At 39.9% G+C, this 27,534-nt stretch overlaps 2 protein-coding genes across 3 annotated transcripts in view; both read left to right on the plus strand.

The window, feature by feature from the left end:
* Positions 1-6,418, plus strand: part of lrp1aa (low density lipoprotein receptor-related protein 1Aa) — a 106,127-nt gene extending 99,709 nt beyond the window's left edge. Inside the window, exons 83-90 of the mRNA XM_043251829.1 lie at positions 213-374; positions 543-726; positions 1,592-1,690; positions 2,351-2,421; positions 2,491-2,584; positions 2,729-2,758; positions 4,406-4,550; positions 4,873-6,418. Of these exons, the coding sequence (XP_043107764.1) occupies positions 213-374; positions 543-726; positions 1,592-1,690; positions 2,351-2,421; positions 2,491-2,584; positions 2,729-2,758; positions 4,406-4,550; positions 4,873-5,013 (926 nt within the window). The 3' untranslated portion in view covers positions 5,014-6,418. The remainder of the gene's footprint in view (positions 1-212; positions 375-542; positions 727-1,591; positions 1,691-2,350; positions 2,422-2,490; positions 2,585-2,728; positions 2,759-4,405; positions 4,551-4,872) is intronic.
* Positions 6,419-11,138: 4,720 nt separating this feature from the next.
* Positions 11,139-27,534, plus strand: part of rbms2a (RNA binding motif, single stranded interacting protein 2a) — a 29,441-nt gene continuing 13,045 nt past the window's right edge. Inside the window, exons 1-2 of one of the 2 annotated variants that reach the window (XM_043251428.1) lie at positions 11,139-11,317; positions 22,148-22,314. In XM_043251428.1, the coding sequence (XP_043107363.1) occupies positions 11,246-11,317; positions 22,148-22,314 (239 nt within the window). In that variant the 5' untranslated portion in view covers positions 11,139-11,245. Of the gene's footprint in view, positions 11,318-12,039; positions 12,789-22,147; positions 22,315-27,534 lie in introns of those variants that run through there. The other variant, XM_043251430.1, reaches the window with a different exon arrangement.

Genomic DNA, 27,534 nt, shown 5'->3' on the forward strand with positions numbered 1-27,534 from the left:
ACCATACGGGCTTTAAATATCCTCTCACATGTCTAACTTTACATGATGTTGCTGTACAACATATCAGTAAATCTTGGGAGACGTTGCTCACCTGCTTCTGCTTCTCTACACTTCCACGTTGTAGGAATAGTAGATAAAGATGCTGTTGAGGTGCGGAAGGTGTTGCAATAACAATAATAAAGCAAAAATAACTTTTCTTCTAATCTTTTTAGGAGCTCCGACTTGTCGTTGTCTGGCAGGCTTCACAGGACCCAACTGCAACCAGCGCACATGCGAGAACTACTGTAAGAATGGAGGAAACTGCACAGTTAATCGTGGAAACCAGCCCACCTGCAGCTGTCCCGCGGACCTCCTGGGAGACCAGTGCCAATATCGTAAGTACTACAGAAAAAGTCTTTAAGTTTCACATTAAAGCCACACACTGGATAATTAAAAAGGGCCCTTCATCTGGTGCATATTAGCACATGGGTCTAAAGGCGATCTTCAAGCCATGATGAACTAACTGAGATGAAGTTAGATGTTAATCGGTTGTTCTCTAACAGGCACATGTGATGGATTCTGTGATCATGGAGGGACGTGTATGCAGTCGAGCGATGGGTCGAGACAATGCCGCTGCCCTCCTCGCTTCATCGGCAACAACTGTGAAGTGGACAAGTGTCATTATTGCCGTGATGGAAAGTGTATTCCCATCAACATCAACCAGCCAAATGGAGATGTTACATGCAGGTAAACAATCTCATGCTGTAGCACACATAAACAAATGTTAGGGCTACAACCATTTACTTTCCTCTCAGTTCTGTTTCAATTGGCTCATTCAGCATCTTGATATGAGAAATGGCTATGTTGTGGCCAATCCTGAATTCCTTTATAATCACACTGTAATGACTATAAGCTTTTGGCAACATTTTCCCTGAAAGTTTGGCATACTTTGCAAAAGTGTGAATGTAAGCACAAGAAAGCTGTGAACCTGACTAGTACATGTACCACCTCTGTAGTTCTGTTTAGACCCTTGTGAAGGTGCCCGCCAGCATTTTTGATGATATTCACCTAAATTTGACGGCCTTCAGAGTATTTTCTGCTATGAATATATGAATATCAAAATTGAGAACCAAGCCTGTGCTTTACAACCAAAAAACAAATCTATTTCATTATTGTTATGTGTTCGTGTTTTATCGTCACTTGAATGCAGATGGGTTTCATCAGAAATACAACATTTTTGAAAATGTTAAGAAAAATGCTTTTTTAACAAAGGACCGCAGTTTCAAGCAAAATACGTTCAGATATCATATTCTTTCACCGGTAAATGATTATATGAATAATAGAAATTGCATTCAGTAAACAGAATAAACAGACACACACAAACACGTTTATGCACACACACACTCGTATATACGTGTGTTTACACAAACACACACACACACACACATTTAGGCTACATACATACATATGTACCTATATATACACTCATACTCATATATATAGACTGCAAACTTGTTTCTAGAACGGCACTGTATTTTGGCACACTGCCTACGAGGTGTTTTTGTTCTGTGTTCTGATGTTCTGATGAACACGTGTTGGCTGTGTGTTATAGGTGTACCAGTGGCCGAATCCAGCCGAGCTGTTATACGTGTGAAGGATACTGTGCTAACGGCCAGTGCTCTCTTAGTGCCACAAACCTCCCACAGTGCAAGTAAGCGGTGTAACTGTAATCATATTCATATATTATAACAGTAATGTTTTTTTCTTGTTGTCTTTTATTTTTAGTTCAATTGAATTTTTTTTTTATGTAAAGTTAAACCTGACATTTTTTAGTTTAGTTTTTCAAGTTTTTCTTCCTGAATTATATTTTACTTTCAGCTTTATTTTAGTTACTGGAAACAATTTGTAATCGTTTTAGTTTTAGTTAATAGCAACAGAGCTGCAGGTCATATAACCAAAACATATTCAATAGTTCCACCTGACAAAAACAAAATTATATGATCTCCACCAAATTATTTTCGATATATACGGTTCCTTGGAGATAGCATCTAATCCCAATACTCCAGAAAAAACATTTTTGATATATGAACCCCAATTCTTCTATTCATGACTAAAGCTGTGATTTTTCGCTGCTTTCCATTCATCAGTCAAATTTGTGTAGGAATTTTTTTGGTCTTTTAGTGGTTTGTATGCTACCCGTAGAACATGTCTCATCTTGTAAAGTGGACAGGTTCTTATTGCTCTCCATGTGCTTTTGATGACCCTTGTTTTTTTCCAGCATAATTCACATAGTTGATGCCTGCAGGTGGGTTAAAAAGCTTGCGTTATCTCCTGCCATTTCATCCTCTAATTCCTCTGTTCCTTCACGTAGATGTCCTCTGGGATGGGAAGGTCATCGCTGTGAGAATCCTGCACCCAATATAAATGCTGAATCCAGTGGCCGTAAGTACAGTTTTTGATTTCTACCCCAAAGTCTTAAATACTTGTTATAATCACATCTGTTTGTTTTAGGAACAGCTTCAATAGTTATTCCATTGGTTTTACTGATACTGTTGGTGTTGCTGATTGGAGGAGCAGTATTATGGTACAGGAAAAGAATGAGAGGGTGAGTATTTTATAAAGTTGCATTTAGGTACGCTTCTCTAAAGTGTTGTACTGTTCAGAATTTGAAATACAAGCAACTTCCCATCCCAAAACACCTCTTTTCTCTCCTTCTTTCTTGGTAAACCGCATCTGCTCTTTTCCGTAGGCTTGGCAAATCCCGCTCCAAACGACCGCGGTAACGGTCTTTGTCCATTATGTCTTTATTTTGTCTCTCTCCCATTCCGTCCATCTTTCTCGCTGGTTTGGAGAATTGTGGTCCAAGTGTTCTTGTTGTCTTCATGGTCTCACCCGATCTCTTTCTGTCATACCTCTATCAAACCACCTGACTTAAACCCTACAAGTGGTTTGTGCCTTGTTTAGATGAGAAGGTGGTAATCTGTTACCAAGAACAAAGAAATAGATCCAGTTTTTTTAGACTGTGAGAACCTGTCGTATTTGTTTTCAACAGAGCCATACTGGTGCCGCTGTAATACTGTATGTTTATCTACGATCGGTTCTCAGCAGGACTGCATCTGTTGAACATGTGCCATGTTCAAAACCCAGTGTTTATCAAGATAATGTGGCCATCTGAGGGCCTCCTCTTAAAAGATTTGTTCACTTCCAGAATCGAAATTCCCTGTTGCTTTACTTACCCCAATGTCATCCCAGATGTTCGTGTCTTTCTTTCTTCAGTCGAAAAGAAATTGAGGTTTTTGAGGAAAACGTTCCAGAATTTTCTCCGTTTGGGCTTCAGTGGAGGTCAGTGGATTGAAGGTCAAAATTGCAGTTTCAGTGCAGCTCTGCATGATCCATCATGAGGAATCAGGGTCTTATCAAACGAAACCATCGAACATTTTCTAAAAAATCAGCATCCTATTGAAAAAGACCCCATTGAAGTCCACTATGTGGAGAAAAATCCTGGAATGTTTTCATTTCTTTTTGACTGAAGAAAGAAAGACGTAAACATCTTGTTTGACTTGAGGGTGAGTAAATTCAGGATTTTAGTTTTTTACACTGAACGAACCCCATGTAAAGCTGTAGTTCAATAATAAATGTCAATAAACATACGCCTGTGACCTCACGTGAGCTGAATTTAATGAAATTAACGCATGCTACAGGGTTAGTTTACTCACCCTTAACCCTGAAGACTTTTATTCATAGTTGAAACAAAAATGAAGGTATTTTTACAGAAACCTCTGAGATTTCCGTCCCTCCAATGAAGATCCACACGATCAAACATTCAAGCTTCTAAACGTTTATATAGAGATTGTAATCCATATGAATCGAGTGGTGTCTCTTCATAAGAGATATCATATCTTCATACGATAAACAGATTTAATTTAGATTATACTTGCATAAACATTAATCGACACATACAGCACTTCATTTATTTAGAGCATAAAATGTGGTATCAGTGTCTTTATGAACTGTTTTTGAAGTTTTGGTGAATAGGACATTCAAAGGAGGGACAGAAATGTCTCAGGTTTTATTCAAATACATCCTCATTTGTGTTTTGAAGATGAACTAAGGTCTTATAGTCATACAGCCCAGCCCTGTTTATACACATACTTTTGTACTGATTTGTACTTTTGCAAAAGATTTTCGAATAAGTTGGTTGACTTAAAATTGTGGTTACAGGCAAGCGGTTTAGACACACATACTATGTATTTTGGTAAATGCTGGGTTTGCGATGGTGTTGCTTCATTTTAGGTTGTTCCAGTGACTGTTAGTGGCATCCCTCTGTGTTGTGGCCGTATTTCTCCCTCTGCTGCTTTGTACAGTGTAATACTGACCTCACAACCTAATTTCCTGTGAATAAAAACTGCGCGTTGTGTATCTGCAGAGCCAAAGGCTTTCAGCATCAGAGAATGACAAACGGCGCTATGAATGTTGAGATCGGAAACCCAGCCTATAAGATTTATGAAGGAGAGCAAGATGACGACGTTGGAGAATTGTTGGATGCTGACTTCACACTGGATCCAGACAAGGTAAGATGCATAGATAGCATACATGAACCTCCACGTAGCAGGTGGAGCTGGGGAGGATGGAGGGTTGAGCAGAGAATTCATTGGCTACCTAGACAGCAGACAGGGAACCAATCAGCTCTGACATGTCATAATGATGTCATTAGGTCAGATTGAGTTGGACCATGCCAGAACTGTTGTATGTTGTAATAGATCGTTTGCGTGAACGCTTATGAATACAGTGACACGGTTTATGATTGTAGCAATATTTTGAATTACCAAAAGAGCCTACATACAGCAGACAGCCGCCGCTGATCCCATATATTTCCAACTTTTTCTCTCGCAGCCAACCAACTTCACCAATCCTGTGTATGCTACTCTGTACATGGGCGCTCACAACAGCCGCAATTCCCTGGCCAGCACAGACGAGAAGAAGGAGCTGCTATCACGGGGCGACGAGGAGCCCCTGGTGGACCCCCTGGCTTAGACTGTCCATCGGTTTGGTCCAGACATGGAAAATACCATTTGCCTTTTTGAGAAAAAGAGAAAAAGAAGAAAAAAACAGAAAGAAAATCAATGATTAAGTGTTAACACTGTATAAAATGTACAAAATGAAGGACTACTTTTGTATGTGATTGCAGTATTATAGTTTGTTCTTTTACAATTCCTCTTGGTCACAACAAAACATCACAACAACAAAAGATACTTCTTTTTTCTTTTTAACAAGAAGATGCAGTTTTTTGTCTCAATTTTTAGGTCACCTCCCCTTTACCTTAATAGCCACTACCTCTGTGCAATATGGAGTCAAAGACGGGAAAAAAAGAGAGAGATTGGAACAATGACATTTTTTTATTTTTGTATGAGATGTATAGAGAAAAATGTTGTTCCATCAGTAATGCCAGTTGTGTGTTGTATGTTTGACTGTGTGGAGAGGGAAACTTTGACACGGAACCAGTGTTGTTTGCTTCAAATTTACTACAATATCAATCAGATGTTATGTGCCAGTTTTACTACTCCCGTTGTAAGTGCATAATTATTTATAACAATAATCAATTTCTTGTGCACAGATCCAAACCATCGCAATATCACATATGCTTATTACACAACGATTTTTACAGAACAATTTGTTTTTAAGTGAGAATGTCGGTGTCGTAGATTTGGACACACTTGACAGAAATGTTTTCATGATCTTAAAAACCTTTTAATCTAAAGGCTTCTGCTTAACTGCTTGAAAATAGTTTTATAGACGACAATAAATTGTGCCTATCTATGAATCTCTTTACAAAACTAAAAATGCTTTGTTAAAAAAGGTTGGGTTAGGAAGAACAGTAACAGAAAAGCAGCCACCAGGAGTCCAGAACGTATGAAAACCCCCTCAGTATTGTATGAGCGAAGAATAAAAAGATTAATATAGTGTGCAAAGCTGGAATCTAGACAGCATGAAAGATTTAGGGCACTACATAATTCCCTTTTCGGATTGATAGTAAAGAACGAGTAGACGTGTCCCAACTTTTGACTGGTACTGTATTTATTTTCAGGTGAATGAAGTAAAGCGTGGATAACTGAAAGTGAGCATTCTTGTAGAAAACGAAGGAAATCCCAAAACAATCAAAAGCCCGTTTGCTAATTGGTTGCAGAGACACATGTGAGCGCCTTTCAAGCCGCACATACTCCTGAAGAGGGTTTCTGACAGAAGAAAAGTGAATTTTTACACTTGTTTATAATTGTTTTTAAAATGTCACGGTTACAAATGAACAAACCATGTGTTCTAATATTGACACACTTTCATCTTGTCTTTTGTAATCTGCCTCTGACGTATACCATACATCATGTTGCTTTTACTTTTAAAAATGTACGCTTTTTCCCTCAGTAAATCCATATTGTCCTACTCAGCTTTGTTGCTGAAATGCTGCTTTTGTCGGAATCGATGGCTGTGATGTGCAACGTGAGAAAAAAAACTTTAAAAGTGCCATCCTCGGTTGATCTTTTGTTGGGAGTACAAAATGCATGGAACGTGAAATCGTGTGAGGGGATTGGGACTCTGAACGTGGTACCATCAGTGGTGTTCCTGAGAGGAATGAGGAAGTTAAATGGGATTTCTTTGGTACATATAGGAGCTAGAAATGGCCACTTGAGGATATCGTCAATATGGTCACTGTGAAATTGCCTACCTTAAGACTTATTTAATCGCATTCATACTTAAAAGGTTACTCCACTCCAAAATGATACATTTGTCATTAATCAATGTGTTCGTCTTCGGAACACAATTTAAGATATTTTGGATGAAAACTAGTCTTGACCCACTGACTGTCAAAGTGCAGAAAAGTATCAAAGTCTAGAAGAATAGTTAATCTGCCATCAGTGGTTCAACCATAACGTTATGAAGCGATGAGAATACATTTTTACGGAAATAAAATAATTTTTGGCTGACTTATGAGTTGACGTATAACGCAATTTACGTTGAGTCCGAAGTCAGCCAAGAAGCCGGGACTCAGGCAGTTATTTAGGTTATAATTTTAAAACTAGAAATACTTTTGTTACAAAAGCCCATCGATCTGCTTCAGAGGACACGTGATCAGTTGCAGATCTGCTTCAAAATAATGCCCGCTATCCACCAAAAAAAGCCCTCTGTGTTCGTCTGAAAGAAGAAAGTCATATAGACCTAGGATGACTTTGGGGTGAGTAAAATATGGGGTCATTTTCATTTTTGGGTAAACTGTTCCTTTAAAGACCTCTAAAAAGGTTTTAAAGGATGAAACATGAAGGAAACAAACACACAACAATATGGTTTATGTGTGTTTTTTACATAAAGTTATGTGGGTAATGAATAAATACAGCGCTAAATGACATAATATTTAATTTCTTAGCCAAATAAAAGAAAAAATAAAACATGTCAATAAATATTTGATTGCTGAAATATAAAAACTGAGGAGAAGATGCCGTTTTAGGATCAGATGAACGTCAAGTCTTTGATGTTTGTATCCAATGCTGTCTTCCTTCACGGGCTCCTTGACCTTGTAAACTCTAAATAATTTTTCGAAACATTTTCCCTCAAATTGCAATAAAGTAATTTACTCAATGTACACGTAATTTTTCAGATTAAAACTGTTGAAACATAATAAAGTAGGTTGATCCACATATTCAAATCATCTGCCATTATGAACGCGATATCTTATAAATAAGTTCATCACAAAGTTGGCGTCACGTGCCAATGGCGGGTCACTTGTCATGCAGCCCTAATTTATTTATTCATCGATTTAACGCGCGATATATCGCGTTCTGAAGAGACGGGAACGTGGCGTTTGTCGCGGTTTGGGAAAAAAAGGGAGAAAACATGACAGAATAACAAGAAGAATATAGCATTTTACGTAAAATTGGCGCTCGAATCACTTATAAAAACAGATTTTTCAATACCGATTTTTTTAATACGATGCTGATTTTTTTCTTCAAATATTTGGGAACTTATCATTTTCTTTCGAAACTCGCATGAATGTCTATGTCATTTCTAAAAAAAAAAAAATTGGATAGGAACGTTTTCGTTGTTTTGCCCCGGAAGTGCTCGATTACGGGACACGCTGTAAACCCGCGTCCCGTTCTGAGGCGGGGTTGTGTTTAGTGTGAGCTAAATCTACCCGGTTGGCCAATTTTGCACCTCAGGTGTGTGTCGGAACAGAAAGATCAAACATCCTCATACCTTCAAGGCTAATGGTGTTATGCTAATCAACAGAAGCCTTGGTCAACGGTATATGAGATGTTAGACGCAGAGACAAACCTTTTGCTGGCTAATGCTACATGACGGGAGGAGCACGCAACTTTTTAATTGCTTGCATTTTCAACTTTGAGCTCTAGGTGTCACCATCTAATCATCTTAATCATTTGCTGCAACCCAATACTGAAGCAGTTCACTGGAGTAACATACAGCCTTGAGTCCATAGTCCCTTTTAGTTGGAAAACGTTGGTTCGGGTTTCTTAGTTGCACAATTTTACCAAAATACGCAATGTTCAAAAATAGTCAAACAGAGACTGAAGTTGTGAAGCGTGCTATTGAAGATGTGATTGACCTGAAGCATACGTTTGAATGTGTGACGAGGTTACACGGTTTAAAGTGAGAATACACTTCAAATTAGCTTCTAGTAGATGCTTTACCTTTTATTATCTACTATGGCTTGTCTCGTTGTGATTCCCTTCACATGTCTGCTTACAGAAACCAGTTTTGAGAACAAAAACGTCCTCCTGGTCGCCTTTACTTTCATCACATGGACCTGAGCAAATGATTGACCGCAATTCATTTTACCACGCTATTAAGCATCTTTTGGAGATGTGGTGGAGATTGCACCACCCAGGCCTTGGTATTGTTATTAGACATAATTACATAAACTTATGGTGTAATATTTCAGGATAGAGACGCGTTTCAAAATCGTTCAAGGAAAGGCAGATGGTAGTTTTCGTTTTTTTGCTTTGGTTGTTTTCTGATGATCTAATAAAATGTGAAACGTCTAAGCAGTGTGGCGTGGCTGCTAATTTTGTGATATTTGGATGCTATGATCATCCTGTTTTCATCCTGCTGGACCAAAACGTGGCTCATTTGTGTGGATTTTATGGGATACAATGCCCGTAACCAAGTGGTTGCTCGGCATTAGACCTGTTTATACCCAAACCATATTAATCTCCACGGCGACATATCCATAGAGCAGCTCTCGTTTAAATAATAATGGAGGCTCCTCCCTCCATCATCTCCCTGTTCTTCTCCAGGTCCTCCCCAGAGCCCTCCCTCCTCAGTTAGACCACTTACCACTTTGCAAGAAGTAAGAAAAAAGCTGATGGACTCAGAGTTGACCTTTAACCGGGAAGGTAACACTCAGGCATCTATAAGGTGAAATAATCACATGAAGCTGTTAAGAAAAGTTGGTCTGGTTTTGATATAAAGCATAAAGGAGAATATGCTCGGTCCTGTGTAACAGAATAGAGTTAAACAGTTACATTTTTAATCGATTTCTTTTTAGTTGGTTGGTCAGTTGGTTCGTTCTTGGGATGAACACATGAATTATGGTATCATTTTAGACATGTTATAATAACAATTGGAGAAATGCTTGAGGAACTTGGACGTCTGGTGAACGGATGGAAAATGATCTATAAATCAGAAAATGTGATTATGGGGGAACGTTTAATATATCCCCTGATTTATGGTTAGAGCGAAAAACTCAAAAGAAGTTGATATTCTGTGTGTATAATGATACTATTTTGAGTTTGTGTTTAATAACGAGTGTGATTGACTGCAGGGGGATATCAGCACATGATGACAACCTTCAGAGTACTACTGTCTGTTAAAGAGAGAGAGAGAGAGAGAGAGAGAGAGAGAGAGAGAGAGAGAGAGAGAGAGAGAGAGAGAGAGAGAGAGAGAGAGAGAGAGAGAGAGAGAGAGAGAGAGAGAGAGAGAGAGAGAGAGAGAGAGAGAGAGAGAGAGAGAGAGAGAGAGAGAGAGAGAGAGAGAGAGAGAGAGAGAGACAGAGAGAGAGAGAGAGAGAGAGAGAGAGAGAGAGAGAGAGAGAGAGAGAGAGAGAGAGAGAGAGAGAGAGAGAGAGAGAGAGAGAGAGAGAGAGAGAGAGAGAGAGAGAGAGAGAGAGAGAGAGAGAGAGAGAGAGAGAGAGAGAGAGAGAGAGAGAGAGAGAGAGAGAGAGAGAGAGAGAGAGAGAGAGAGAGAGAGAGAGAGAGAGAGAGAGAGAGAGAGAGAGAGAGAGAGAGAGAGAGAGAGAGAGAGAGAGAGAGAGAGAGAGAGAGAGAGAGAGAGAGAGAGAGAGAGAGAGAGAGAGAGAGAGAGAGAGAGAGAGAGAGAGAGAGAGAGAGAGAGAGAGAGAGAGAGAGAGAGAGAGAGAGAGAGAGAGAGAGAGAGAGAGAGAGAGAGAGAGAGAGAGAGAGAGAGAGAGAGAGAGAGAGAGAGAGAGAGAGAGAGAGAGAGAGAGAGAGAGAGAGAGAGAGAGAGAGAGAGAGAGAGAGAGAGAGAGAGAGAGAGAGAGAGAGAGAGAGAGAGAGAGAGAGAGAGAGAGAGAGAGAGAGAGAGAGAGAGAGAGAGAGAGAGAGAGAGAGAGAGAGAGAGAGAGAGAGAGAGAGAGAGAGAGAGAGAGAGAGAGAGAGAGAGAGAGAGAGAGAGAGAGAGAGAGAGAGAGAGAGAGAGAGAGAGAGAGAGAGAGAGAGAGAGAGAGAGAGAGAGAGAGAGAGAGAGAGAGAGAGAGAGAGAGAGAGAGAGAGAGAGAGAGAGAGAGAGAGAGAGAGAGAGAGAGAGAGAGAGAGAGAGAGAGAGAGAGAGAGAGAGAGAGAGAGAGAGAGAGAGAGAGAGAGAGAGAGAGAGAGAGAGAGAGAGAGAGAGAGAGAGAGAGAGAGAGAGAGAGAGAGAGAGAGAGAGAGAGAGAGAGAGAGAGAGAGAGAGAGAGAGAGAGAGAGAGAGAGAGAGAGAGAGAGAGAGAGAGAGAGAGAGAGAGAGAGAGAGAGAGAGAGAGAGAGAGAGAGAGAGAGAGAGAGAGAGAGAGAGAGAGAGAGAGAGAGAGAGAGAGAGAGAGAGAGAGAGAGAGAGAGAGAGAGAGAGAGAGAGAGAGAGAGAGAGAGAGACAGAGAGAGAGAGAGAGAGAGAGAGAGAGAGAGAGACAGAGAGAGAGAGAGAGATCCCGCCTGAACTTCCTCCGACTGACGTCAGCCTCGCCGCTCCGGACACCGCGCTGAGAAAAATGCTGCTCTCCGTAGCGCCGAGGACGGGAATCAACCCCTACAACGGATACAACAGCAGAAACAGCAAAAAGGTAACGCAGACGGAGTCCTCTTTGTTTTTTGGCTGCCGCTTTCCCAGACCGGAGGCTCTCGGTGCACGAAAGCGAGCCGCGGTGTCCTTGACAAATCAACTGCAGCTTTCTGCGGGATCATTGTCTGGATACAGCGCGTTTAAAAGACGGCTCCGGAGCGGCCCGGGCTCGTCGGGAATGGCGGCTTTCTTAAGTTTCTGCTAATAACAGCCGCATTCGTGATCGTTCGAGTCGTTCCCGTGCTTTTTAACGTGCGCTTGCCGCCGAAGTTCCAGCTGCCCGCGCGAGAGGATAACTTTGGTAGGCTAGCGCGGAAACGTTACTTTCTCGCAGAGGAGAGAGGTTTGGGAAATAAAGGCAGGGGTATCACCGAGTCGCGTTCAGCGAAAGAGGGATGCGGACGCTTTGATGTTTCTGTCGCTTTGCAGAAAGTTTTCAGCGGTGGGAAAACACAACGCCCCACCCCTCGAAAAACCCACCGTGACGCTCCGGCCGTCTAACACGGAGGAGGAAAAAAAAAAGAAAAAAGTTTGGGTTCAAGCGAACTTCTCCGTCCCGCGGCCGTCCATGTTTGTTAAAGGACCGGAGCGAACGGGAACGTTCCCGTAGCAGTAGATGGGGTTAAACGGTTACATAATTCAGGATGTGAATGTTCCATTGTTTCCCAGAACTTAGTTTTTTTTCTCAAGGGGGAGGGGGTTATCAAATGCTACACTGTAGTCTGATGTCAAACATCTAAAAGATGATTAGAAACCAGCGCTCTCCTTCAGAGTCTTCCCGTAGTTGCCATTTTCCTTCCTGTGTTCTGCCCTCGGTGTGTATTACAGGTGGAGTGAAATTAAGAATTATTACACAAGCAACCTATTATTGGCTTCCTTTATAGACTGTACTTAGTGTTTTTGGAGCTGTCTGGTCAGGTAGAGCTTTAAGGAGGCGAGCGAGCGACTTCTGAAGGCTGCTGAAGATGTTGTGCAAGAGTCAAGCGTCTGGAATGTTTGTCGTCACAAGCGTTGGACTTCACTGCTAACAGATCGACGGAGGGAACGGCGCGTCCAGATTAATAATACAGACCGAATGCAACTCGAGCCCGTCGTTTATTTAATCGCTCTGCACTGATGAATTTCCAGACCTCTTCGTGCCGGCGCATTGATTACAAGTACGGCTTTCCCTTCACGGGGTCATTGTGGCTTTGTCCACGAGCTGAACTGAAGGGATAGCTAACCTGTCACCGCTTACGAACCCTCAACGTAGCGTAAATCAGGACTAGGCCTTAGTTCAAGCCACTTTTACCCAAGAAGAAAGCCTGCAGGAGTGCCTCTTGACGCGGGATAATGACACCGGCATATTTTGAGAGACGCGAGCACGATATTTCCAGCTGTTTATCCTTATCTGCGAATGCCTTTCATCTGCTGAACGCACGCTAAGATGTTTTGGAGAATGCTGGTAACCAGACCGCTGTTCTAGAAATACCGTAAGAAGCTGTCCTCCACCGTGTCTTCCATTGCGTCTCAACAGAAGAAAGTTAGTCGGGAACCGTTTAGGGCTGGGTCGTTTATTTATTTATTTTGATTGAATTAACCGGACCTTGCATGCATGCCCGACTGATTTGGTGAAGGTTCATTGACCAGTAGGGGACTAGTTAGTGGAGTATGTCATGCACTGTAGTGAAGTGTCCGTAAGAAGAAGAGGTTGATCTCCATCAATCAGTTTTCTAATAATACCAAGCTTTTTGTTTGAAGTCAAGGAGACCCTATACAAACAGACCGGCAGGCGTTTGTCTTTTGAAATGGCATGGCGGTAGTTTTCTTGGCTTTGGGGATCACTGACGTTCGTCCTCTCTCTTCACGTCACGCTGAGTAGAAGACGGGTTGTGTTGCATTTATATTGCATGCCTTAATGGTTGAATGTGTTTCAGTCACACACATTTTCTAACCTGTTGTGAACTTTGATTTGGAGTATTCATATTACATTAAAGGCATAGTTCAGCCAAAGAATGAATTACTCACCCTCGTATCATTCCAAATCTGTCAAATTAATATTATTATCGTTTCGGACAACCTTTTAAACTGCTCTGCCGCTTCACTTCGGGCAATTAATTACATCAGGTTAAATGAAACTGTTATATATATATATATATATATATATATATATATATATATATATATTATATATATATATATATATATATATATATATAATTTCTTTATATATATAAATAAATTCTTATAAAACTTCAAGCCATTAATGAACGAATATAATAATAATAATAATTATTATTATTATTATTATTATTATCTCTCCCATTGGGGCTACTTCTGCTCAATAACAATCTAACAAATATTTCCCAAATCAAATACTTTTGGCCCTTTGCTTGACAAGCGTTTCCGTTTTAAAAGCTGTAAGCGGTGGTACAACAAATATGTCGTAAACATTATTTTATAATGAAGCCTTTGTACGCTTTCCCAACGCAGCCACGTTCCCCAGAAGAGAGCATTTCACAACACTGTTATGTTAGCAGCGAGAATGCTGCTCCCATGACTAGCTGAAGAACATTTGGCCGAAGCCTGGAGTTCACGCGCGGGTTAAGTGCACATGTGGAGAATTCCAGACATATCTCCTACCATCTCTCTTCTCTCTCCTCTGTCTCTCTGACCCGATCTCTCGTTCCTGTACCTGAGCCATAAGAGTAAACAAAGGAGAGAACACAAAATAAACACAAGCCCGGGGACCAGAAAAGGCTCTTTGTGAGTGGGAGGCGATTATAGAACCAGATGGCACGGGGTTTAGAATTACCACATTGCTTTTAAAATGACGTCCCTCAAAACTACATTTCCCAGAAATCCTCGCTGCCCTAGTGAACTCGGTTTTTGCTAGACGTATTGAAAGAATTGTGCGAGATTCTGATGATAATTGGTAAATAATCATTTGTAATGGGTTGGTTATATTTGCCATTCACAGCAAAAAAAAAAAAATGTTTAAAAATAATTATTTTAAATTAAATATTTGTCTCGTGTTCTCAATTATTAGATGTCATATGCTAGTTTTATATTATAGACATTAAATATGTATTTTTATATAAAAAAAAATATATATATATATATATATATATATATATATATATATATATATATATATATATATATATATATATATATATATATATATGAATGTGTCATCCAGGTTCGTGTGAGAAATCTTGCTGAAATGTGTGTCTGTACCGCAACGGCAGCCTAGTAACACCCTGTGTACACCAAGAACGATAACCATAACCATCTCTAGCACCTGTCTTCAGTTAATACAGAGTTAATACAGAGTTAATACAGAGCTGTAGATCACTGACAAGCTCCGCAAAATCATGTTTCGGCGTCTGAACGGAAACCCGGTCGGATCAGGATTCTCGTTTCTGTAACAGATTTGCAGAATTTGGGAGTTTATGCCAAACTGATGCGTTTCTGTTAGGCGTATTGTCAATTCACAATTTGAATTGGTAATGGAAACAGCGGCTTATTACTGTTTATTACTGGAGATTTACCGCTAATCAAGACTAGATGCACGTGATGGCTATGTATTGCCCGGCCCTGACTGAGAACCATTTTTGGCTGATAAATTAAAAGTAAGCATCATTTTCAATTAAAAACTTCATAATATAACTTCACAATATAACTCAAAACTAACGACTCATCTCATAATCTTGGAACCATTACTTCTTTAGTTAACGTAGAGTTACGAAATGCAAAAAAACGTTAATTGCATTCAGCAAACTCATAACGTCCTGTTAGCAGGGATGCACCAGAAAGTCGGGGTTATGAGGCACTATGGATTTAATCATATTTCATGTAAAGCTCGATGTTTCTGGATCTGTGACGAGGGAATCATTTGTGGTCCGTATTAAAGAGCAGCTGCAAACCTAGCTCACATTTTACAGTGAGGACGTGGTTCAGATTCAGATACAGCACATATTCCAGCTTCCTTTTCGAGAACTGACTGCTTGAAGGAAAGCGTTTTTCACTCTCTCTGCCTCAGCACCGCTGTCCGTTCACTCTTTGAATACCGATGTTCAATTGTTTTAGCGTTTGGGAACTCATGCAGCTAGAGTCGACAAGAGATTTATTCATTATGCGTTTCAGCTTCTCGTCAAACTTCGTCCAATCAAATGCTCTCTGCAATCTGAAGACATCGAACTATAAATAGATGCTGAAGCTGCAGCTGAAACTGATCACTGGTTCACTGGGTTCGTGTTTTTGTGCGCCGAATGGCACATAGTGCACTATATAGGGCTTTCACCTTTGGGGTGAAAGAAATGGAAAGATGCGAGTGCACTTGAAATGCATTGCAGGTGGACTACAGGGAAAATTAATTAAAGAAAAGGTAGAGTTCAGCCAGGAATGATAATTTCCTGAAAGTGTGCTCACCCCCAGATCATCCAGAGCTCACCAATGCATCCTCTGAGGTGAATGGGTGCCGTCACACCAATACACACCACTCCAGTCCATCAATTAACATCTTGAGAAGAGAAAAGCTGATGATTTTAAGTACAAACCGTATCTTTCCCGGGAGAATCAGGAGAGAAATCTGCACCCATCAAGCACCGTTAGAAACAAAAAACAGATTTGTGGATTTTGATGTGAGAGACAACAAAAAGGTTGTATTTTCGCTGGAAGTAAGGTTATGATTGTGGAGTGTTTTTGGACAGAAGTGAATTTCAAACTCCTTGAATTTGTTTCTTGTGCAGTGCTTCTGCGTTCACAAGATGTTGACCGATGGATTGGAGACTTGTGGATGATTGTGGTCTTGAGCCTTGAGATAAGAGAGACGTCAGACGGCGGAAACAGGTTCATGTGAGACAGCGTCGGGTTTCCTCTGAGCGCTGTTTAACATTACATGAAGACCAGAGACAGAGACAGAGACGCTGGAGACGAGCAAGTCTGGACTGGATTCTGATGTCACTGTGCAGCTGGCAGGAATGTGTGTGTGTGTGTGTGTGTGTGCACACTACTCGGTGGAGACCAAATGTCCCTGCGATATAGTAATGTCGTCCTCATGGGGACATTCTTAGGTCCTCATGAGGAAACAAACTTATACAGAATGAATTGTTTTGAAAATCTTAAGAATGCAGAAACATTCCTGTCAGGTCTGGGTTATGAGGGGTTAACAATACAGTTTGTACTGTATAAAAAAAACATTACGCCTATGGCATAAACCCGTGAGTGTGTGTGTGAGTGTGTGTGAGACAGAGGACGTCCTGCCCTGCTCTCACTATAACTGTACAATGCAATCCATGACAAGTAGTCTGAAACTGTCATGTATAAATCAAAAGATAATTGTTATTTGGACATTGCAGAGAACTCTGGATAATATGGGAAAATAGTATATTACTGTTATTTTATTTTGAGATATATATATATTTATTTATATTTATTTATTATATATATATATATATATATATATATATATATATATATATATATATATATATATATATATATATATATATATATATAGTTTGAGGTGAAATTTCACAGTAAACAGACACAGATTCACAATAAACAGGATATTTAAAATTAATTATAAACCCAAGACATTTTTGTAATTTTGAAGCAGTATTTTTTTCTCAATCTGGATTTTATGCAGAATAATGTTCACTGTCAATGTTCAATGTAGACTGCCATACAGAACGAACCTTTCTGAGCTGAATTAAAATATAAAGCTCTGTAATTATCCATAAACCCGTAAGGCATATTAATTAGACTTTGTCTTTGTGTTTTTGAAATATAATAGCAATTGCAACTATTTTGTTTTATAGATTACATTTTATAGCAACTTGCTATAATTATATATATATCACATCTAACAGGGAGCCCGAAACATGCCTATTTTATTATTATTTATTAATTTAAATGTAAATAAAGTCATCATTGGGTTGTCAGCCGGTGTTTTATCTGTTTGTTGATGAGGGCTGAAGCAGGTGTTGTGCTGATCTGTGTATAGGTAACGGAAGAGAAGAAAAGACATGCTGCTTTCAGGAAATGCCAAAAATGCTTGGAATGTAATTGAATTTAAGGGGCCCAAAGGACACACACACACACACACACACGGAACAAACAGCTAGGAGAAGAAAAGAAGGTAAAGCCTGAGAGATGTTTAAAGAGCAGGCTTGATCCAGGGCTCAGTCCTCGTGGATATCCGGAGTCTTAATTAAGACCAGAGGAGCCAATAAAGCGCTCCATGTGAAGAACAAGTCTCTGTTTCAGCCCTCATTGTGTGCAGCGAGACTGTGACACGGGATTTGAAGTCCCTTTCTGGGCCCTGGGGTCGGAAATGTGTTGTCCCTTTTCTTACACCTGTTGTGGAGTTATCTTTTCTTCTTAACCAGTATATAAGAAATCCCTTAACATAAGGAATTAACGTCTTAAGAAAATCATGTTATTTCTTTTCATTCGTCTAGTCGTTCACTGATCATGAACATGGCCTTTGGAAGCGACGTTTCTAAACATTATGAAGACTGATGGAGAAGGCTTTAAATGAAACTGTCAGAGCTTCATCAACATCTCGGTGAAAGTGATCAGCGAGGAGTTCAGCAGAGAAAGATACTCTAGTTAATCATTTTACACAATTAACAGACAAAGGTTAATAAGTTAATCATTTTACATTCAATCAAGTTAATATGTGCTTTTTATTCTTCTGTTCCTTTTGTCCTTTTTAGCGTCATCCATTGGTGATCAGATAACCAAAAAAGCATATCTTCAAATCAGGTAAACAGGGTTATGTTATTTAGTTGTTTCTCACATCAGCACTTCATCAGTTTTGACTTTTTTAAATAGAAAGACTTAGTGTTTTCTTTTCAAACATACTCTAATATATTATTAGTTTTATATTATTTACACACAATCATAATCATATTCTTCATATTCTGTGTGATGGTCAGTTCATTTTCCTATAAAAAGTTATTTTGTACATTTTATAGGAATTAACATATTTTTATTTATTTTTTTGTGGCTTTTGAGTACTTACTTGAGTACTTTAAATAATCATAGATGCTCTGAATGTGAAATGAAAACCTCAGTAGGTGGCAGTAAGCTAAACGCTTTTAAAAAAGCAAGTCTTTGCCATTGAACCGAATCATTTGTACAGATTCATTCAGGAACAAAACACCGCCGTGATGCTCAGAGACACGAAATAGTGTTTATAGTCTCTCGATTTGTAATCATGGTCATTTTTTTGGAGAAACCTTTTAATTGACTAGGCTATATGATGTAGTATGAATATATAAATTTTCTGCACCCATGTCAAATAATGTACGTTTACGTACCAAATCTCAAAATTTTATTTCTAAACAACAAAGTGTTATTGAAGAAACAAAATTGACAGGGACGATGCTCTCGGTCCCAAAATTGGCATATTTGAGAAAAAAGTTGAGTATTTGCTTCTTCTCTAAAATTTAATATTCCTATCATAACAGTCAACTAACATTAACTGATCTGCAGCTTCATGCCCTGCAGCTGGGAGCCGTAGTAAACCCCGCCTACTCACATTTCATTGGCCAGCTCAGTTATTTTGACATTGACGAGTGAAAATCAGGCTTGTTTGTGATCAAAACCAAGACCGCAGATCAATGCAAGAATTAAATGGAAATATTGTGGGGGACGTTTGTCAAACTTGTCCCCGGGGTCTACGGGGGTCCCAGATCCCCGCACACAGTACAGCCCCTTCTGATCATTGCTTAGAGGAGGTTTCTTACTCTTATGTAGCATTGAAATAGATGTTTGTGAGCTTTTTACGCGTTACGTTACTTCCAAGCCTTTTATATTTAATAGTAACAATATAACGCGATTTCTGAGAGTGTTACATTTCTATTTATGAGGCCCTACAAAGGTCATTTAAATACGAAGCGACTGCTAGGACTGTGGTTTTCTCTGATCTTTGGGCACAAGCTGTTGGCAAAGCAAAGCTGAGAGCACTTTGAAGCCGTTCCCGGCGACTAATTATTGTAGTATTTGTTCATTGATCTGTTTTTGGCACCTGCGCGAGTCATTGTGGATTTTGGACACGCTTCGGTGCAAGTTGCTTACTTTGATTCGAAAAGCTCTACAATTTCTTAAGTGTTCTTCGCTTTTGAAGATTTGGAGGGTTTTGGTTTTTTGGGGGGCTTTTTTTTTGAACGAATGGACCGAGATCAGGCCGCTCCGAAAGGCCGAGAGTTCCTCTTGAAACGTTTAAAGCCAAAGCAAGATGGGTTCACAAAAGCAGAAAGGCTCATAATTAGCCCGACTGAAGCGGGTCCCCTCGGGGGGCCCCTCAGCCCTTGATTTGTGCCGGTAGATCTTAAACCAGCAGGCCGTGCGATCTGTAACCCGCTCAGTCAGATGTCTGCTGCTGGCTGTAATTGGACGCTTTATCCTTCTCTGAACCCCGTCAAGACCAAATAAGGCAGCCCCAGTGATGATACGGACTGAGTGTTATTATGCATCACATGGGGAAGCTGCGAGAGATCTTCAATTTGCTTAATGTGCTGTTCTTAGTCTGCTGCTTTCATGCAATCTTCTAGTAAATGTCTCTTGCTTTCGGTTTCTCTCGTCGTGCCGGACGGGTCAGTGATTCCCGAAGCAGGAAAAGAGAGAGAAGTGAAACATGACTTCCGTAACATGGCCTCTTTTGAGTCTTATTTTGCATCAAGCATAGAATCTTAATAACGTGCATACTTTTACTTTTCCTTTCTTTTCTTTTCTTTTCTTTTCCAGTCATGCATTTTGTACAGACCTGCATCCAAAGCAGCCAAAAGCATATTCTGTACACATTTGCATTTTTTTTTTTTTTTTTTTTACGTTATATTGCATATACAGGGCGATAAACTGAAATGAATGTAAATCGATAAATCATTTCTTAATCCTCGAATTTGATATTTATTGTCAAAAACTGTGTTAACCAAACGAATGCGTCTCTTAAAATGTAGTGAAATGAAAATCGAACAATTCATTTTTTTGGAAACACAGTGCTGGACCGAAACATTTCATCTAAAATGTACGCATTTGCAGAAATGAAGTGTTTTTTAGTGGTTTCAGTAATCAGATCTTGATCAGAAAGCGCTCGGATCTGGTTTCCCACCTTTAAGAGTTGGACAGTTGCATCGAAATGTATTTAATTAGCTCTAAATGTGTTGCATCAGTGTCCAGACGCTTGTTTTCGTCGTCCGTGTCCAGACGTGTATCAGAACCCTCACACAGTCGATCCTTTGAGAGGAGAGAATGACGTACTGCGCTGCTTTCCATGGTTTTTTTTTTTTCCCCCTCAGTTTCCCTTCCTCATGCGAAAGTAACGCTTCCTGTTTTTCTAGAACTGCGCTAAGCATTTTCGCTCGTCTCCACGCTCGCATCACCTGTTGATCGTCTTTGTACATGTCGTAAACTCTTGTGTTTGGGAGCGTTAAGGTGCTTGTGATGAAGTCTTTCCCCCTCACGTGCTCTGGTATGAAAGCGTTACTCACGCAGTCAGTCGTGTCCGTCCACATCCTGGTCCTGTGTGGGCTGAAGCTCCCCGTGACAGCTTTATGAACTGTGCTTGTTTCCTTGTCTCTGTTATTAATGTCCGATGACTGGCGCCTTAGACCGAGATGCTGTCCTTCACATTTCAGTGCTGTTTTTTTTTGGCAAGCATCTGAAAGTTGCTTAATGTTGTTGTTATTATTGAATGGAAGAGACAAAAGGTTAAGTCAACGGAGTCATGGAGCCGAGGGGAACGGGGATGTTGAAACATGCAGGATTTTGATTCTGTATGTGGGTGAATTGGCTCATCGGTCACATTAACCAGAGCAGGTTAATGTAAGGACACGGCTCTCCGTGGTGTGAGCTTTTAATGGAGCATGGTATTCTTTCAAAATATTGCTGCTGCCATTCCACTGCTAAGATATGTTTTGTATTCGATTGGCTTAAGTCAATCACCTGATTGTACCGTGCATAATAAATGAATTTATATAATAAAAGCAATGCCATTTTTCCTACTTTCAATCGTTGTTTTAGCTTTAGCAACATTAGCCTTACTGAGTGCCAAGGAGCTCTTTCAGAAAGGCAGTTTGGAAAACAAAATATGATTCAGGGGTCCCAGAAGTACAGCAAGAAAACGGTAATGGCAGACTGCTGTTTCATACTCGGGGCTATGTCTATGCTAATAGGGCAGAGATCCTCACAAATGGGCGGGGCTTAATCCTGGAGCCAGTATATATTTTTTTTCATTCAGCCTCCAACGATTAGGAAAATGCAATAATCGAGATGCAACAATTTTTGTTCGCTTCTCCATGAAAGCCAAATTCGTCGATTCGTCGTCGATTCGTTAACATTTTCGTCAACAGGATTTCTGTTCATATACTTGGAGACAGAACACCGACATCTTTTCATCTTTCGTCTTTCAGACCTAAACGGTCGACTTACACAAAAAAATGTCGAAACGCTTGGTGATTATTAACATCAAACCTCGGTAAACAGGAAAGAATGAAGATATGTGTGTGGCTCTTAAAGTGACAGCGGGCTATTCCTGTGTGCTTGATATTAAACAGACAACAAAAGACAAAACCACTCGCTGCTCTTCACTGAAGGACTTTTGTAGCTTTTATTAAGAAACAAAGAAAGTTGAATTGTTCTAGTGAAGGCTATAAACTCTAACAACCATTTCCAATTGGTGTTTCTGTTCAGAACCGTCAAACTTGATTTTATTTCTGTTTCCGGTTACGGTCCTGTTCATTTCTGGTTTGTGTTCTCGTTCCTTAAATCGATTTAACCGTATCGGCATTGATTTTACTATACTTACGTCATTTCTTTTATTGTTATTTCATTCCAACAGCAAGCCTATGTGTCCTCCAGCCACCAGATGGCTCTGTCCAGTCCCAACACCAACAGCAGCAGCGCGAGCAGCGCCGGAGGCGGGGAGCAGCTGAGCAAAACCAACCTTTACATCCGTGGACTCCATCCAGGGACCACGGACCAAGACCTGGTCAAGCTCTGCCAACCGTGAGTATCACTAGCTCGCATCTGAATGATGACCGTCAGGGATAATGTTCCTGAAAAGCAGAAAGAGAGCTTTTCAAACTGTGACTCAGATCAACCAGTATCTTCTCTCGAGACACCAGAGACTTCAAATGCTCATCCCAAAGATGTTTTGCCGTGGTCCACCCCTAATATTAACTTTCAGGAGATCATGGCAGTTAGATTGAAAAGCCCCATGAGAGTGTTGTTTTAAACAGTTTTCACTCGATGAAGCCGTCAGTCTCCAAAACGCTGGTTTGAAACCAATGTTGCAATGTTTGAAAAGTGCCTTTTGCTTTACACTTTCTTCGAAACACAGATTTAATTACAATATTCCAAGCGGAGGACTGATCGCCACTTTCTGTCAGGCCTGGATTCAATCGAATTGGATCTGAAATGATCCGAGTGTTAAAATGACGCCTTTAAATATAAAATATACCTAAGAAAGTCGTTGTCTTCAAAACGATACCTTCAACGATAAAAGGAAAGATAGAAACGCTTTGACCGATTAAACATGAAGATAATAAACACATGATCGTTTATCCATGCTCTTCAAGTCATCTTGGGTATTTTTATTTAAAATGTCTTTTACTATGCATAAACTACTAGCATTAGCGATGCTAATCAACATAGCATGTGTTCCAGTATATGATAGTATACTGTATTTTTGGCGTGTGATAAGAAACCACATCAGATCACGATAAAAAAAGCAATGAAACCGTATTGATGATATATGTTGACTAATCATAACGTCTGACTCCTGTCTAGTGTAACATTGTAGTTACTGTTTATATGGAATCAGTGAAAGATGGTTTTCTCACTGCTTTGAAGGAACTTCAGCATTTAGCGCTTAAGGATTTAAGGATGCATATGTATCTGACTTAGGTTTTTTTTTAATCTTTGGAGGCGTTATCTGTAAACCTCACTGGACACAAACGCAGTTAGTTAATGTGTTTACAGACTCAAAAAATCTCATGATCAGATCTTCCTTTGAGGTTTGAACTCAAGCCATTTGTGGTTCGAAAGAGGAAACGCGAGAGTAGATATGAGTTCAATAGGAAAGGCAGAAAGGAAGCGGTTCGTTATTTTTTTTTTTTTTTGTTCAGATCTGATGAAGCCCGTGCTTTATTTTAAAATATTGCAGTTGTTCGGCTAGATCCGTATGCTAGCACACGACGCCAAAAAGACCAGCTATTATCATTACCTTTTTATTCATTTTCGTGTTTTTATGTGGTGTAAGCCAACACAATACATCCATGATCGATTACAAGCCTGTACTCTATCAGCGTTGAGTTAATTGTGCCTCTTGTGAGATTTGTAGAGGCTGAGAACTGGTTTAGCTTCTGCAAGTCAAGACGGATCTTGTTTAGACCCTATCATTAATGTTTAAACAGACACATTCTTCAGTTCAGTTCAGATGTGGGACAGGGCCGCTGACGCCTCGCTTCTGTCGGACGTGAACTGGAAAAGTGTGACGCTGCTCTTAAACATTTCTGAGAAAGAAAAAAAATGTACACGTCTAATGCCGGATTTTCCACGAACATCAGCACGGGCCGCGGAAAAACACGAGCGACGTTCGTCCGCAAGCGGCGCACAAGCTACCTTTTCAGGGGCTTCAGTGAATGGTACATATGAATTTGATCACAGAACACCAGCCGTGTAGAATTAAACGTCTTTGGTATATATTAGCTGAAAGAACGAACGAGTTCAACCACATTATTTCTGGTGTCACATGCTGTCTAGCCGAAAGCCTTTTCCTGCACGTCTAGTATTTGTTTTGGTGTGTAGTCTAATTGCGTGCATCGTGTACTTCTGTCACACTTTAATATGGAGAGACGGCTTAATAAGTCATTCGTTTCGCATTAATTTCTTTATTTTTTTCCTTTGCAGCAGTTAAAGTCTGCTTGAGAGATGATTGGCTCGTGATGACTTTTCATTTGTGTCTGCCGCGTTGCAAAAATCATGGGAAAACAAAACATATGTTCATGTCTAAATACACTTTTCATTTATTGGATTTAAATGAATTGAGAATAGCTTGAGCGGATCTAGTTTTCGTGTGCGTTAAAGGAGTTCGTTCAGGTTCGCTAAAGGTCGTGAATCACGGATCGGCGGCGAAAATTGAATATGCATTTAGTAGGAGTTTCCCTTTCCATTCGGATGAATCCCGCGTCAAATTATTGGTATTTGCGCCATTATTAAACGTCCCATAAAGCATGTCTTAGACCGTGTTTCGTTGGTGACGGCTGGAATTTGTTGCTAGGAGAAGAAACAAAGAGAAGAGAGAGAACGGGGCAGAAGGGAGAGGGCTTTTTCCCCACACATAATTTATTTGGAAAGCCAGGAGAACACAAAAAGATTGCTTACCAAGCCATGTTACGATTAAATGAGCTTCAGAAAATAAAAGACGACTTGAACCCTTCACTAGGAGTCAAAACCAGCTCTATCAGAACTTTTTGCAACTTCCAGCATATTTATTTATTTTTTTTTATGTATTATGGCTTTATTCTTTGTTAGCATCTGCTCTAATTTGCGCTGCGCTTCGTATATAGCTTAGGCCAATATATAAAAGAGATTTAGCGCTAATTTGCCGTGCTCTGTAAATATTTTAGTGCTTTTCTAATTGTCAAAATATTACAAAAAGCTGTACTACTTGAACTTACCCAGAAAAGATTGTTGAAGCAAAACATTACGTTTCTGCCTTCAATTATTTAATTAATGAAGTTTATTTTACGAAACGATAATTTTACCAACAAGCGATTAAGAGGTAGTGTTTTTGGCAAATGTTCATCAAACATTTGGGAATTGAGGAATGACGCTGAGCGGGTCCCACAAATAAAATGATTGCGCATCACTCTTCTCCATCTTTAAGTCAGATGAACAGAAGTAGGGAAATCTGCTCTTCCCACGCTTTCCTGAGAAGAAATGTTTGGTGTTTCTGCACAGGTGTAGGATGAGAGGAGATCTGGTCCTCTGTTATGTTGAGATTTCTGTTGGTCTTACTGGTGAGGAGACGAGCCTGTGGTTAGACCGAGGAACGCTATATAAGACGCGTGCTGTTTTATCTCAACAGCGGTCTCTGAGATTGCAGCTGAAATAGAAAATGTGTATGTTTTTTTAGTGAGCTCGGATAATGCAGTGGTTTGGGTTGTGTAGGTTAGAAGAGGACCGGGTGAGAGGTCAGGAAGGGAGAGTGTGAAGGAAAGGACAGCATCGGTGTATATAGACTTATCACACAATATATGGACATGAGCGCAATCATTTTTTCCGTCTGTCTTTCGCAGCGTCTCATACGTAACGCGGCGTAGTCACGAGGTGCTCGTTTAAACCCCAAAAAAAGCTGAATCTGCAGACACGGCCTCGTTGAGGGATCTGTGTGTTTGTGCATACAGAGATGGGATGCTGAATGGATAGCTTTTCAGCAGTAGTGTGCATCTCGCAGTGCACCCTTAGTAGCGTGCACCCTCACTTTTCAGAGGAAAAAATAAAATCTGTAGATGGAAAAAATCTCCATAAAAGTTCTTTGTGCACTTGTCTTTTTTCTGCTTGTAAGAAAGTATATTTACGGATGGCCTCTGTGTATTATTATGCCGTTATATAATGGTGGTATAAAATGGTCAATATTATCACGTATTGCACTTATTTATGGGGCAGTATATAGCACAACAAAAAGTTCTCATGACAAGCCTAAGTGGGTCATGGTTGAACAGTAGCAGCTCACACACACACACACACACACACACACACACAACCTAATTAAAAATCAGATATGTGTTTGCTTACCTTTGAACTGTTCAACAGGATGTATGTCACAGCATAATTAGGCACTTCCTCTTTTCTGTTGCTCTGTCTTGTTTTATCTCACTCTCACACTGATAATGTGATACCCGGGCGTCTAGTGTGAAAGGAGCCCATTCTCATGATCATTTGTCTTAACAGGGCTCTCTCTGGCATTTTTTTTTTGGTGAATTTCAAGCACTAACGGCATTACGAAAGAATTGAATAAAAAGTCATCATAATCATCTCTAATGTAGCGCATGGTTAGCTAACACTTTTAAAAAATATCGAAGAATTAGTTTCTGCATTATGCATTTATATCCAGAGATCAAAAGAGATGTGAATGGTGGTACTGTCTCTTTAAGACTAAATGCACAGACACACATGCGGAGTCTTTAGTCAGCTGTATACGTTAACTTAAGACATGGCCGTAACTTCCTGTGTTTACAAGAACACTTGCCAAAACGAGTATTTCCACATAACTTTGTGTGTATCTATCCGGCTGTGTGTGTGTGTGTGTGTGTGTGTGTGTGTGTGTGTGTGTGTGTGTGTGTGTGTGTGTGTGTGTGCGTGTGCGTGTGCGTGCGTGTGACTAGAGTCCCGACTCTTTCTTCATCTGAATGGTCTAAAATAGCTATGATAATGATAACTTTAACTCTATGATGATTGAACCTATCCATCGCAGAAACAGCTGTATAGAAATGTTGACAAATGAATGATCAGAATGTTAACATCACGGACCCTCTCGAGTAGTTCTGATCGGTTAACGAAGCGAAGTAACTCGTGACAGACGAGGTTGTTGCTGTAGCGGCCAAGCGCCGTGTTAATGACAGTCGTACTAGCGTAGAAAGTTCTGCTTCATTTAGTCATTTGAAAGCCGCTTCGCCAGCAGCAGTCCACGGTGCCAGCTGGCCCAACGTCAGACTTCCCACATGTCAGCGCGATCGGATCGGAAAAGAGTCCGAGACAGACAGGAATGTCTGTGTGTGCTGCCAGAGGCGCACAAGAGTTATCTCTGATGTCGAAAGCAGGATTAGAAGGACTTCATGACGAACATTTGAAAACGTATTACTACGAAGCAACAGACATTATGCATGGTATTTATATATTTATGCATGCCTTCTTCTTCTTCATTATTATATATATATATATATAATATATTTAATCAATACAGGTTTAGATTTGTTGGGGAACAAAAAAGGTTTTCCCATGTATGCTGGATACATTGCCCACTTGTTTGTCAATTCATCGATTTAATTTAGTTTTATAAAAAAAACTCTTAAAATTTAATTTGAATGTAAATTTTGTAAAAATTAATATTCTAATCACAGTTTATATGTGTGTAAGATTTTAGCTAAAAATTCTTAGATAAAAAAGATTTGAGAAACAAACTAAATCGTCATAATTTAATCAATCAATAGTAAATTAAGT

This window comes from Puntigrus tetrazona, chromosome 11 (assembly GCF_018831695.1).
Source record: "Puntigrus tetrazona isolate hp1 chromosome 11, ASM1883169v1, whole genome shotgun sequence".
Taxonomy (NCBI): Eukaryota; Metazoa; Chordata; class Actinopteri; order Cypriniformes; family Cyprinidae; genus Puntigrus; species Puntigrus tetrazona.